General features: G+C 41.5%; 1 protein-coding gene across 1 annotated transcript in view; it reads left to right on the top strand.

Moving 5' to 3' along the window:
* Positions 1-733: 733 nt before the first annotated feature.
* Positions 734-12,877, top strand: part of LOC116948084 (popeye domain-containing protein 1-like) — a 36,499-nt gene continuing 24,355 nt past the window's right edge. Inside the window, exons 1-4 of the mRNA XM_032964399.2 lie at positions 734-1,373; positions 3,573-3,697; positions 11,360-11,547; positions 12,429-12,537. Coding sequence (XP_032820290.1) covers positions 1,115-1,373; positions 3,573-3,697; positions 11,360-11,547; positions 12,429-12,537 — 681 coding nt within the window. The 5' untranslated portion in view covers positions 734-1,114. The remainder of the gene's footprint in view (positions 1,374-3,572; positions 3,698-11,359; positions 11,548-12,428; positions 12,538-12,877) is intronic.

The raw sequence follows: 12,877 nt of genomic DNA, 5'->3' as shown, positions 1-12,877 counted from the left end.
GCGGTTTTTTCAAAATTTCTTGCTGTGGTTTTCACACCTGATGATGATTGCTTGTGTTGCAGTCGAAACGTCGTGAGAATTTTATTGTTTTATATGTTTATTATTTTATTGTTTCCCTTCTACGTGACTTTACCGAAAGAACCAAGAATATGAATCCCTGCAGTCACGAAAGCTTTAAATCAAAATTTATTACATATTATCATAATTCTCTTTTTGCAAGATAGACACTTCATCACCAAGGCCCTTGCATGCTGAAGTAAAGGAAAATAGAATGTTGAAAATTATTTCAATTCAGAGCAACCTATGTTTACGTGTAGCTACAGACTTTACGACATTCAAATTATTAAAAACAACAACGCCTAAAATACTGACACAATTCTAAATCTAGTGGTAATAACAGTGTTACAACGTATTCAACGTGAACATTCATGTATAAAATAATCTACGGTTTGTAAGTTATAATATTTCACAGTTAGTGTGTTTAATTTAAAGAGGATATGTTTTTTCAGGCATCAAAATGCAACTCAGCATACACGTAATCTTTATTTCGCTGCGAAACTGGTACAAGTTTTATCATTTAAATACCAGAATGGGCCCTCTCTTATCCAACTGATAACTTTGTCGTGTATGTCATTAGCAACAATGTTCACTATGTCTCCATTTTTTTTCCTTGCACACATTATCAACCAGATGGAGGATTGCATGGCTAAAATCGACACGGTGCGCCCCCAGAGAGCTCAGTAATTCTGCTTCAGCGTCTCGTCGTGTTGTGCAGTTGGCACGGGAGTGCTTATGCGTAATAGTCAGTTAAAGCTTCAGTTCAATTTAGCAATCTAGGTTAATCGTTAGATTTTTTTGACAATTTGTGTTTCGTTGTAAATCTTTTTTTTTGTTTTATATAGTCGTGGTTATTTTTGTTATTATATTAACTACCACTGTCTTCATTTTACACCTCGTCTTTTTCGACCCAATGTTATATCATCCATATTTGTTGACATAATTTTACCAAGCACATTGAACAACCGACTCTGAATTTGTATTATATTCATGCTCTACTATAGCTTGGAGTCGCTCTTTTTCTGCGCCACTTCGTGTTTGCCTGGACGACGCAACAATGAGATCAACTGTGCTTCTGTTTCTCTCGGTATCTTGTCCATTGGTTGCCTGTGCACCGGCCTCTAGTACCTCGAGTACCTTTAGTACCTCCACTATCTCCACTAATGCCAGTGCCCTGAACAGCAGCACGTGCCTTGAGTGGGAAGAGAGTCAGCACGGACTCTTCCAGTTCGCCAACACTGCCTTCTTGGTTGCCTATTTAATTCCAGCCACGCTCTCCTGCCATATCCTGCTGTTTCGAGGACTTATGATATTGGGTGAGTACTAAAAGTCTCAATTGAATGTAAACAAAACGTGTTTTATCTGCATTTTATACTACTGTGGAAAACTACTGTTGCATAAGAAATGTTGGATTCACCAATTACTCTGTTTAAAAATGATGTAGACGCTGTATGTACGTCTGTGCATTATTAGAGAGCAATGGAAGGGCCATCTAGATTTGAAGTTTTCGTGACTGCAGGGATCCATACTCTTTGGTTCTTTCGGTAAAGTCACGTAGGTATAACATAAAATGAATTTAATCACGACGTTTCGGGCGCAACACAAGTGCCCGTCATCAGGTGGGACAACCACTGCAAGAAACAATTGCTGAAGTGGGCAAAACAAAAATGACGGGCACTTGTGTTGCGCCTGAAACGTCGTGATTTGTTTTAATATATATACCTACGTGACTTTACCGAAAGAACCAAAGAGAATGGAAGGGCCTGTTTAGCGCTCAGTTCGTTCCTCGACCACGCACAGCAGTGGAAAGTGCTGGTCCTGGTCCTTTCCTCGGTCATCTCATCCTTAAACGAGTACCAAGTATTGTGTGCGATCAGCACTGGGGAGACAAAGGCAGCCGGGCATGGCATTGGCCACGCCACCCCCCATGTGCTATGCCGACACAACTAGATGCTAGTGAACGGCACATGCTCCTCCATGATCTAGAATATTGAATCTGGATATCTTTTTTTACTTGAGTATCAAAATAACATGGTCGTCAGCAAGCTCATCACTGATCCATTTTTCTGTTAGGTAATGGTTTCATCCTTGAGAACAATGTTCATTTTAGTGGGAAATTGCCATCTGCTATAAAGTGACCATTTAAATACCCCGTGACATCGTTTCATTGGACTGGAGCAGTGGAGCAGCACTACAAATCTGTCAACCTGAGATCTATTCATGACCACGGCTAACATCAGTGACGAGCAATATCTCAACTGGTCCTGCACCCACCCAATTTACCAACGCACAGAGATCCCTGTGATGAAGTATGGGCAATGCCAATGACACAGCATGGGAAGCCCTTTATCCAGGAGTGAATTTACAAAAGGCTTTAAATTAATCTTATTTTTGTGTTATTCACTCAACTAGGCAATTGCCTGAAACGTTACCTATATTTTATTTCATCCTGTAATTTGTTAATAACGTTTTACAAATATTATAATAAAACAGTAGCAGCCATTACTTTCATGTTCACAACGTACCAAATAGCTGACCAGCTATTAATTATACAATGGAATAGTCGTATCAGCCATCTTTTTGTCCCTTATATATACATGTAACATTATTTGAGAAGTAATTTATGATATAGCATATACTTAGATTTTAAGTAAGGGTTTAAAAGGGCTGCACATAATATTCCAAACCACTTCATGGAGACGTTTCCTCCCCCTCGTGCATGCAGTATATTTCTGTAATCTTAACTCCACATACTCAAGAGTGTAAGATATGAATGACTAAATAGGCTTTGTACCGAAAGGTTAAATACATACGCTTGCAGTTGCGTACAGTCTAGTTTTCGTAAATGATTTGGGCAGTTTAATTCAATTCAATATAATGCCTTTCAAGTGGGTGAGAAACAATCGGGATGTATTATTTATATTGAGAAAACCATCTGAGAGGTCAAAGTCATGTAGTCCACGTCACGGTGTATTCTTGCTTTCACGAGCATCGGTGGTCATCTGTTTCGGCGAACTTTAGCTATACAGCGGCAGTGGAACTTGCACATTTCTACGACATGGCCTCTTTATTCGCACCACTGTTGACTATTGCCAAACCAAAGTGATGTTAATTTTATCAGCCTCGAAAGGATGAAGTGTAGAATCAACTCGCGACCTTCCAATTGCAAGTGATCTGCAACAGAGCCACCTGGTCAGGTTTGGGTACACAGAGACATCGTTTAGTTATTTGATTGCAGACTCATTTAAAAAACAATGGGATTTGGCGATTGTTATGAGGTCACAAGGTCTTAGCATCCACTGTGCAGTAGCGTCCTTGCTATGCTAAATCTCTGTGGAACTTAACATGCAGTTATGATAATTTAACAGATACATTTTTCTCACGAGACTACTAGACTATTCAGCTGTTGAATGCAAGTGTGTTTTAGGTTATGTGAAAATGGCCTCCTTTCACAAATACTTGAACATAAATTTGTGGCAACTGAACTTCAAGCGTTTCAATATTCTGTTTTCCAGGTTGCATCTTTTGGATCCTGTGGGCCACTTTGTATCAGTGTGCCTACGGCATTGGAGTGTGGGGTCTGGTTTTCCTCATTATTTGTGCTGCCCATGCAGCCCTGCTGCTTTATAACATGCGTCTGGTAAGTGGTAAAGACACACTTTTGCATTATAAGACAAAGAGCACGGTATAACACCTTCAGTCAAATGAAGTGACATCATTATGCCCTCTCACTTCCATATCCTTCAAAAGTTTGCTCGTTTAGAAGTGGCCGAGTGTCTCAAGGGGTTGACAAGAGTGTTAGAGTACTGATTTCTGAGGTCAACTGAGTATAATAAAGAGTTTAAGGACTTAGCCTGTCCACCAATGAATATGGCACATTCTCTTTTTCACCTAAAGACGATTGCTTGTGTTGCGATCGAAACGTCGTGATTAATTTTATTTTAATATTTGTCTATCTACGTGACTTTGCTGAAAGACCCAAAGAGTTTTTTTTTTAAAATCTAATTATAGGTATGTTATGACCACAGTTTCCATGGCATTTAACATTTGCTTCACGTAGCGGAGTTAGAAGTCTCATGAAGTAATTTCACAAGTCGGTCCGTGATGTAATGATATCTTCTTCTGGGGCAATTCTCTGTGACAAGGTGTTGCAACGCCCACTTGACTCATTTGCGGCATTGTGCTGGCTTGAGTTCTAGCACTCTGTGCTGGGCCCAGGAGTCCAAGTTCCCATGGCAACCCATCAGGTCCTAACTGATCCCGTGGTAGCTTCGGTCCTGGGCCTCTTGACTGGCTTATCGGTCCATGCTGCACGTTAAGAGCTCGACTGACTCGAGAATCACTCGTGACCTCCACGATGTCATTTCCCAGAATTTGGTGCAGCTTTCTTGACAATTCAGGGAAGACGATGATGATTATTTGAACTGAGGATCTCTCAGCTGTGAACTTTACTGCACTACCTATTAAGTTACATCTCACCCATGTACATACACAAATATATTTACGTGTATAACCATTTTTTTGTCAATCCACTGCTGGATGAAGGCCTTGCCGCACAGTGCGGGGTCATGAGGGTTGTTTGACCAGACTTTAGCACCCTTGTCAGTACGATGTGGCCGTCTGGAACGCTATTTCGGCCGTCTGGAATGCTCTTCGTTCCACTATTTGGAAGTCATTGGCGCGATGCACTTTTACATCTAGATTGAAAAATCATTTCTTTAAAACTACTTTTTGTGTGTTAGTTTGTTGTCCTTCCTCCACACCTCCGATTAGCCTGGTTGGCTACATATGGCGCGACAGAAGTTCAACATACATTACATACAAGGCGAGAGCATACAGACGTCGGAGCATAGTAGAGTACGACAATGGATTTTTAAACTGCGCCGTTGGCAATATATCCCTGCAGGAGCCCAAGTCACCCATTTAATTCCTGGAGGTTGTCCATCCAAGCACTATTCAGGCTCAAGTATGCTGAGCTTCTGAGATTTTATGAGTTCAGGCACATTCCGTGTGATTTGGCCATATCCATGAAATAGCTTTTAAAAAAACACTGTCACTGCTTTACATTGTAAAAACATAACAAAATGTATTTAATGGAAATTTATATATATAAAAGCACCCTTTTGGTTCATACATACATGCTGAGGTTTTTTTTTTACCAAAAAATGATTGGTATTATTTATTCTAGATTTGAAGCTTTCGTGACTGCAAGGATTCATACTCTTTGGTTTTTTCAGTAAAATCACGTAGGTAAAATAAAAGAAAAGAATTAAATTAAATCACCTACGTTTCGGAGGCAACACAAGCTTCCGTCTTCAGGTGGAACAGTCACAGTAGAATATCTGTGTCAAGTGGACAGCTCTGAGACACACGTAATTATATATACAGGTTAAGGTGGGGGGGGAGGAGCCAAGAAGGGACGTGGGTGGGGGGGGGGGCTGAGTTAAGCCGCCTTTTGTTATGCTGCAGGGGGTTCGGGGGGAGAGATGCACAAGTACACGCAACCCACTGAAAGCAATGGAAATGGCTGTACAATTTTAAGGCAGCCAAACTTTGACTTGGTTTATAACATCTTTTCAATGGTTGATGCTGTAAGGGGTTCAGGGTAAGATATGCACGAGTACACACAACCCACTGAGAGCAATGGCAATGGCTGTACAATTATAAGGCAGCTAACGTTTGACTTGATTTATAACATCTTTCCAATGGTTGCTCAATTTGAAACCATCCTCTCGGTTGAAGTTGTGTCTGTGTTTGTATATCTGGATGGCTTCATGGACAAATCTGTGGTAATAATCGAGAGGTTTGCAGAGAACTTTGGTATCAGACATTGTCTTCTCTCAGAGAACTTTGGTATCAGACATTGTCTTCTCTGACATTGTCTTCTCTGATACCAAAGTTCTCTGCAAACCTCCCGGTTATTACCAGAGATTTGTCCATGAAGCCATCCAGATATACAAACACAGACACAACTTCAACCGAGAGGAAGATGTTATAAATCAAGTCAAACGTCAGCTGCCTTATAATTGTACAGCCATTGCCATTGCTCGCAGTGGGTTGTATGTACCCGTGCATCTCTCCCCGAGAACCCCCTGCAGCATAACAAAAGGCGACTTAACTCAGCCCTCCCCCCCACCCACGTCCCTTCTTGGCTCCTCCCCCCCCCCTTAACCTGTATATATATTCTCGGCTGTCTCAGAGCTGTCCACTTGACACAGATATTCTGCTGTGACTATTCCACCTGAAGACGGAAGCTTGTGTTGCCTCCGAAACGTCGTGATTTAATTTAGATATTTTATTTTATTTTACCTACGTGACTTTACCGAAAAAAACAAAGATTATGGTATTATTTAATTAATAATTACCAATCTCATTGAGAGGTTTTGTAAATCTGGCCTTGCCTCGAACAGATAGCGCCGGGCACCCTCCAGCGCCTGCAATAAAGCAGATGGCGCAGTCTGTGTCATTGTTCCTCGAACACATTTAACCACGGAGGCTGAATCCCAGATGCCCTCAAACGTTGGATGTGGAAAGTAAGATCTCTGCCATGTGACCCCCCCCCCCCACCGCAGGCTGTCAATAAAGACTTAGCTGGGCATGCCAAACCGTCACGACATGCTGAGTTAATCGGTAACAAATTCACCAGCAGAGACCGTGATTTATCCAGTGTCCACATGTCCAAGGAAGTAAACGAACAGTAGTGACATTCTGGATTGTGCTTTGTAAAGCTATACATTTACCGTGAGCATGAGCACAATGACACCTAATTATGGGTCATAATTATTAAACATATACTTTTCGGTTCTTTCGGTAAAGTATTGAGCATATGTTGTTAGCATCAAGGTTGCTGAGCACAAGGTCAAAGGTCCACACTTCCAAACGAGGAGCAAAAAACAGCACTAAAGAAGTAACAGAGAAGCGTTCATGTGTCTTGAATTGAGCAAGGCTATACAAACCTGGTAAAAAAAAGGCGATGGGAGAGAATTCCAAAGTGGTGAGTAAGTGGGTGAGTGTTTTGTTGCGGCCTAAATGCGCACCTAGCCTGGCACAAGCGCTGTGGTGACGTCACCACCAATTAGTGGTGAATGGGGGTTGTTGTGGCCTGCAGTGTGGTGGTTGAACACAGCATGGATGAGACCAAAGACTCTGGAGACTGAGTCCTCAACATGAGTGGAGAAATAAATTAGTGAACTTCATGGGAGCTTCAAATTGGAGTTATGCAAGGAAAGAAGCAAAAAGAGACGTATCTTTGGGACCTTTTTGGCAGTATCCAAAATGATGAAAAATAAGAATCGGTTTTACCCTTGCTCGCAATAAAACAGGTGTTAAGATGTTCAAACGCTAAATAGATACCTTATGCAGGGCATCAAGTCTGCATTCGCCACACATACTTGTGACGAAAATATGCAAACAAACATGCTCTAATAATATATGGCATTGTCTTTGAAACTGATTGGCCTACACCAGAGACAGCCTTCTTTATAGCCTTGTCTCACCAGTGTGAGACCAGAGAATGCCCAAAATGCGAACTTTACAAAGATAATGGAAGTATCAGAACACTTATAGCTCGGCTCGAGCAGTTATATAATAAAATAAAAATAGGCAGTACTTTGTTCAAACACCAAATAGATACCTTTTGCAAGGCATCAAGTCTGCATTAGCCACACATACTTGTGGCAAAAAAACATGCAAACGAACATTCTCTGATAATATATGCATTGTCATCAGAAAGAGACGTATTTTGACCTGCACTGTGGTGTTGCATGCAGGTGGATTGTTAAGTAGCAGCATTGTGGGAGGTAGTGACCACCTGAGGGAGACCTTCATGCAGCAGTGGATTGACAATGGCTAATCACGATGAAAGGCCCACTGAGGTATAGTAGCTCTGCTTCAGAGGCGACCTGGCCACAAATGCTAGCTCAACGAAGTGGCTTATATTATTTGGGTCTGTTGGTAAAGTTACCGAAAGACTCATAGAATATTAATTCCTGCAGTCATGAAAGTTTTAAGTCAAGAAGTGGCTTATCATGTGGACATTTCTCGCAACCAATTACTCTAAAAGCACATTTCTGAATGTGGAGGGGGAAAAATGGAGGACCCAGAGGAAAAATCCATGCGATCACAGCGAGAGAGAACACACAAACTCCAAATATACAGCAGGCGTCAGAGTCGGGATTGACCCCTTAAACCAGGTAAGGGAGTTAACATCTTATATTCTTAGGTTTTTCGGTAAAGTTACATAGATAGGTTCAAAGAGATAAGGGAGAACCCATTGGGGTACCTTCAACTTGTTTGTAGAATGTTCCATTCCAGGTGAAGTAAGTGTTGGTGAGGCAGTGTCTCACCAGGGCCGGTACATCAGCATTCAGTCCTTGTTGGACCAAATATTTAATGATTGCAATGGCGTCAAGCACAGGAACTTTGGTAAACAAAGATACCACATCGAAATTAACGAGCAAATCACCTGGAGATAGTGAGATGTCTTTAATTAACAATACCAAGTGAGCTGAGTTGAGTACAGCTGAGGTGGTCTTACCAGTGAATGGTTGTATGGTCTCAGACAGAAATTGCGCCAGTTTGTTGGTGGGTGAGTCAATGGCGGAGACGATAAGACAAAGGGGTGTCCCTTCTTTGTAGATTTTTGGTAAGCCATACAATCTGGGTGGTCTAGCAGCAGAGGGTTTTAAGGAAAACCACTTGGTTGATTCGATCAAAGATGTCGAATCAGTGATGATATTGTTGTTTTTTGTAACGAGGCGGTTGGTGGGATCTCTTTTAATTTGGTATAGCTACCATCATTACGTAGGTCCTGAATTTTGTTATTGTATGTGGGTTTGTAAATGATGAGTGTGGCATTGCTCTTGTCCGCTGAGAGGATGCCAATGTCATCTCTTTTTTTTAATTGAGAAAGCTCAAAACACTAATCTTTACTGATGTTGCTAATAGTGTTTTGAGGATTGCAGCTATTTCCGATCTTGCCACATCTGCAGTAATGTGTCCCAAACCCTTAAGGGCTATGTCGACCTGGGCAATGATATCATCATTTAGGGGTGACTGCGAAATTCAACCCTTTGGCTAGAACCGATTTTAGGCTGTCCGAAATTGGACTGTGCTTGACACTATTGCAATCATTGAAGATTTGGTCCAAAAAGGACTGAATCCTGATGTACCGGCCCCGGTGAGACACTGCCTCACCAACACTTACTTAACCTGGAATGGAACTTTCTACAAACAAGTTGAAGGTACCCCAATGGGTTCTCCCTTATCTCTTTGAACCTATCTACAGTGAGGGTAAAAAGTATTTGATCCCCTGCTGATTTTGTACGTTTGCCCACTGACAAAGAAATGATCAGTCTATAATTTTAATAGTAGGGTTATTTGAACAGTGAGATACAGTATAACAACAAAAAATAATCCAGAAAAACGCATGTCAAAAATGTTATAGATTGATTTGCATTTTAATGGGAAATAAGTATTTGACCCCTCTGCAAAACACGACTTAGTACTTGGTGGCAAAACCCTTGTTGACAATCACAGAGGTTAGACGTTTCTTGTAGTTGGCCACCAGGTTTACACACATCTCAGGAGGGATTTTGTCCCACTCCTCTTTGTAGATCTTCTCCAAGTCATTAAGGTGTCGAGGCTGACGTTTGGCAACTCGAACCTTCAGCTCCCTCCACAGATTTTCTATGGGATTAAGGTCTGGAGACTCGCTAGGCCACTCCAGGACCTTAATGTGCTTCTTCTTGAGCCACTTATTTGTGCCTTGGCCGTGTGTTTTTGGTCATCGTCATGCTGGAATACCCATCCACGACTCATTTTCAATGCCCTGGCTGAGGGAAGGAGGTTCTCACTCAAGATTTGACGGTACACGGCCCCGTCCATCGTCCCTTTGATGCGGTGAAGTTGTCCTGTCCCCTTAGCAGAAAAACACCCCCAAAGCATAATGTTTCCACCTCCATGTTTGACGGTGGGGATGGTGTTCTTGGGGTCATAGGCAGCATTCCTCCTCCTCCAAACACGGCGAGTTGAGTTGATGCCAAAGAGCTCCATTTTGGTCTCATCTGACCACAACACTTTCACCCAGTTGTCCTCTGAATCATTCAGATGTTCATTGGCAAACTTCAGACGGGCATGTATATGTGCTTTCTTGAGCAGGGGGACCTTGCGGGCGCTGCAGGATTTCAGTCCTTCACGGCGTAGTGTGTTACCAATTGTTTTCTTGGTGACTATGATCCCAGCTGCCTTGAGATCATTGACAAGATCCTCCCGTATAGTTCTGGGCTGATTCCTCACCGTTCTCATGATCATTGCAACTCCACGAGGTGAGATCTTGCATGGAGCCCCAGGCCGAGGGAGATTGACAGTTCTTTTGTGTTTCTTCCATTTGCGAATAATCGCACCAACTGTTGTCACCTTATATTCATATTCTTAGTTCTTTCGGTAAAGTCACGTTGAAGGGAAACAACAAAATAATAAAATATATATAAAACAATAAAAATTCTCACGACGTTTCGACCATAACACAAACGGTCGTCTTCAGGTGTGTCGGTTTGCATAAATGCATTTATTTTAAACGCTGTATTTATTTATTTATTTAAAAAACGTTAGCGCCACGCGCAGCGATTTGGCAGTTTATTTAGACGGACTAGTCTATCTATGTTCTGAAAAGAGGAGGGGGGAGACAAAAAAAATTGTTGTCACCTTCTCACCAAGCTGCTTGGCAATGGTCTTGTAGCTCATTCCAGCCTTGTGTAGGTCTACAATCTTGTCCCTGACATCCTTGGAGAGCTCTTTGGTCTTGGCTATGGTGGAGAGTTTGGAATCTGATTGATTGATTGCTTCTGTGGACAGGTGTCTTTTATACAGGTAACAAGCTGAGATTAGGAGCACTCCCTTTAAGAGTGTGCTCCTAATCTCAGCTTGTTACCTGTATAAAAGACACCTGGGAGCCAGACATCTTTCTGATTGAGAGGGGGTCAAATACTTATTTCCCTCACTAAAATGCAAATCAATTTATAACATTTTTGACATGCGTTTTTCTGGATTTTGTCATTGTTATTCTGTCTCTCACTGTTCAAATAAACCTACCATTAAATTATAGACTGATCATTTATTTGTCAGCGGGCAAATGTACAAAATCAGCAGGGGATCAAATACTTTTTTCCCTCACTGTATGTGACTTTACCGAAAGACCCAAGAATATGAATTCCTGCAGTCATGAAAGCTTTAAGTCAAGGAGTTAACATCTCACTACCGTGGCGAGTGATGATAATAGCTTGGTTTTTGTTTTGTTTTCCAGGTAAAGCTGCCCCCAGAGCTGAGCGACTTGTACGTTGAGCTCTTCGCACCTCTCAACGTGCCCAGAGAGGTGTTCCGCTCATTGGTGTCTCAGTATTGCATGATAGAGACGAGACGCAGGGGCGAGGTGTACGCCCTTGAGAACAAAACCCCCATCGACAGAAGGCTCAGCATTTTACTCAAGGGAAAGTGAGTGGCCTCTTCTCTCATAATAACCACTTTCTGTAGTTGTATCCACATATATATGTATCAATGTATTATTCTATCTAAATACCTACCAAATTTCTACCTATATATTTTTTTAATTATCCATTTGTCAATCTAATAAATGTCTCACTTTAAGTATTTTCTCCGTGGACTTGATAATACATAGATATAATTAGCCTCATTCATGTGTTGCGGCAAGAATGTATCCAGCTGGTGGGCAGGAAATTGCCAACATTTGAATGCATTTTTTCCAGTTTTTCACAAAAAAGGCAATAAAGTTGTTTCACGAAACAATCCCCATTAAATTTCTGAACGCTCTCATCTCATATAGTCAAACAAAGGAGACTTAATTGTGTCGACTTAACGCTTCGGCCAGCGCCTGCAACACTCTTCCTTCTAATATAAGGAAGCCACTGGAGTGATGCACTTTTTAATCATCTAGATTAAAAAACTAATTTCTTTAAAACTGATTTTTCTGTTTAGTTTGTTGTCCTTCCTCTGCACCTCCGAATAGCACGGTTGGCTACGTATATTGCGAAAGAAGTTCAACATACATCACACATGAACTTTTAAACCTGAATTGAAAACGAATTTCTTTACAACTGCTTTTTGTGTTAAGATTGTTGTCCTTCCCTCCACCTCCGATTAGCACGGTTGGCTACGTACGTTGCGAAAGAAGTTCAACATACATACATGAACTTTTACATCTAAATTGAAAACTCATTTCTTTACAACTGCTTTTTGTATTTAGTTTGTTATCCTTCCCTCCACCTGCGATTAGCACGGTCGGCTTTGTACGTTGCGAAAAAAGTTAAACATATACACGTATGTATATGCTGTCTTGTGCGAATGGTTTGTTTCAGAATGAAGGTGACTTGCCAAGGACGCTTTTTACATTTTATTTACCCAAACGCATTCATCGATTCAGTGGAATACCGGATGATGGAGACACAAAAAGGAGATAGGTCTCAGGTGATACCTTTAAAACATTTCTCATGCTCGCGGAGTGCACTTTACAGGGCGAATTGTCAGTCAAGTTGCCCTTTATGGATGACAGGTCGCAGACACAGCTGTAACACTAATTATAGGTCTCGAGGCATATATATATAACAGCTTCATGGAAAGAAGACCTTGAAGTGAAGTGGTCAAGTTTTGAAAAATTATTGTTTTTCCTCTTCTTCTTCTTCTGTTCCGCGAAAATGGCACGCAGACGCGCTTGTTGTTTAACCTTGGCACCGCGGCATTTCCTGTCAACTGTTGACTTTCTTTTAACTCTAAACTAGAGAGCTGCCTCTTATCATACATTAGCATA

Source organism: Petromyzon marinus, chromosome 32 (genome assembly GCF_048934315.1).
Source record: "Petromyzon marinus isolate PM22_M1 ecotype Great Lakes invasive population chromosome 32, UKy_Petmar_22M1.pri1.0, whole genome shotgun sequence".
Taxonomy (NCBI): domain Eukaryota; kingdom Metazoa; phylum Chordata; class Hyperoartia; order Petromyzontiformes; family Petromyzontidae; genus Petromyzon; species Petromyzon marinus.
Note: the sequence above shows the minus strand (reverse complement) of the source record. Positions and strands in the feature narration are given on the sequence as shown.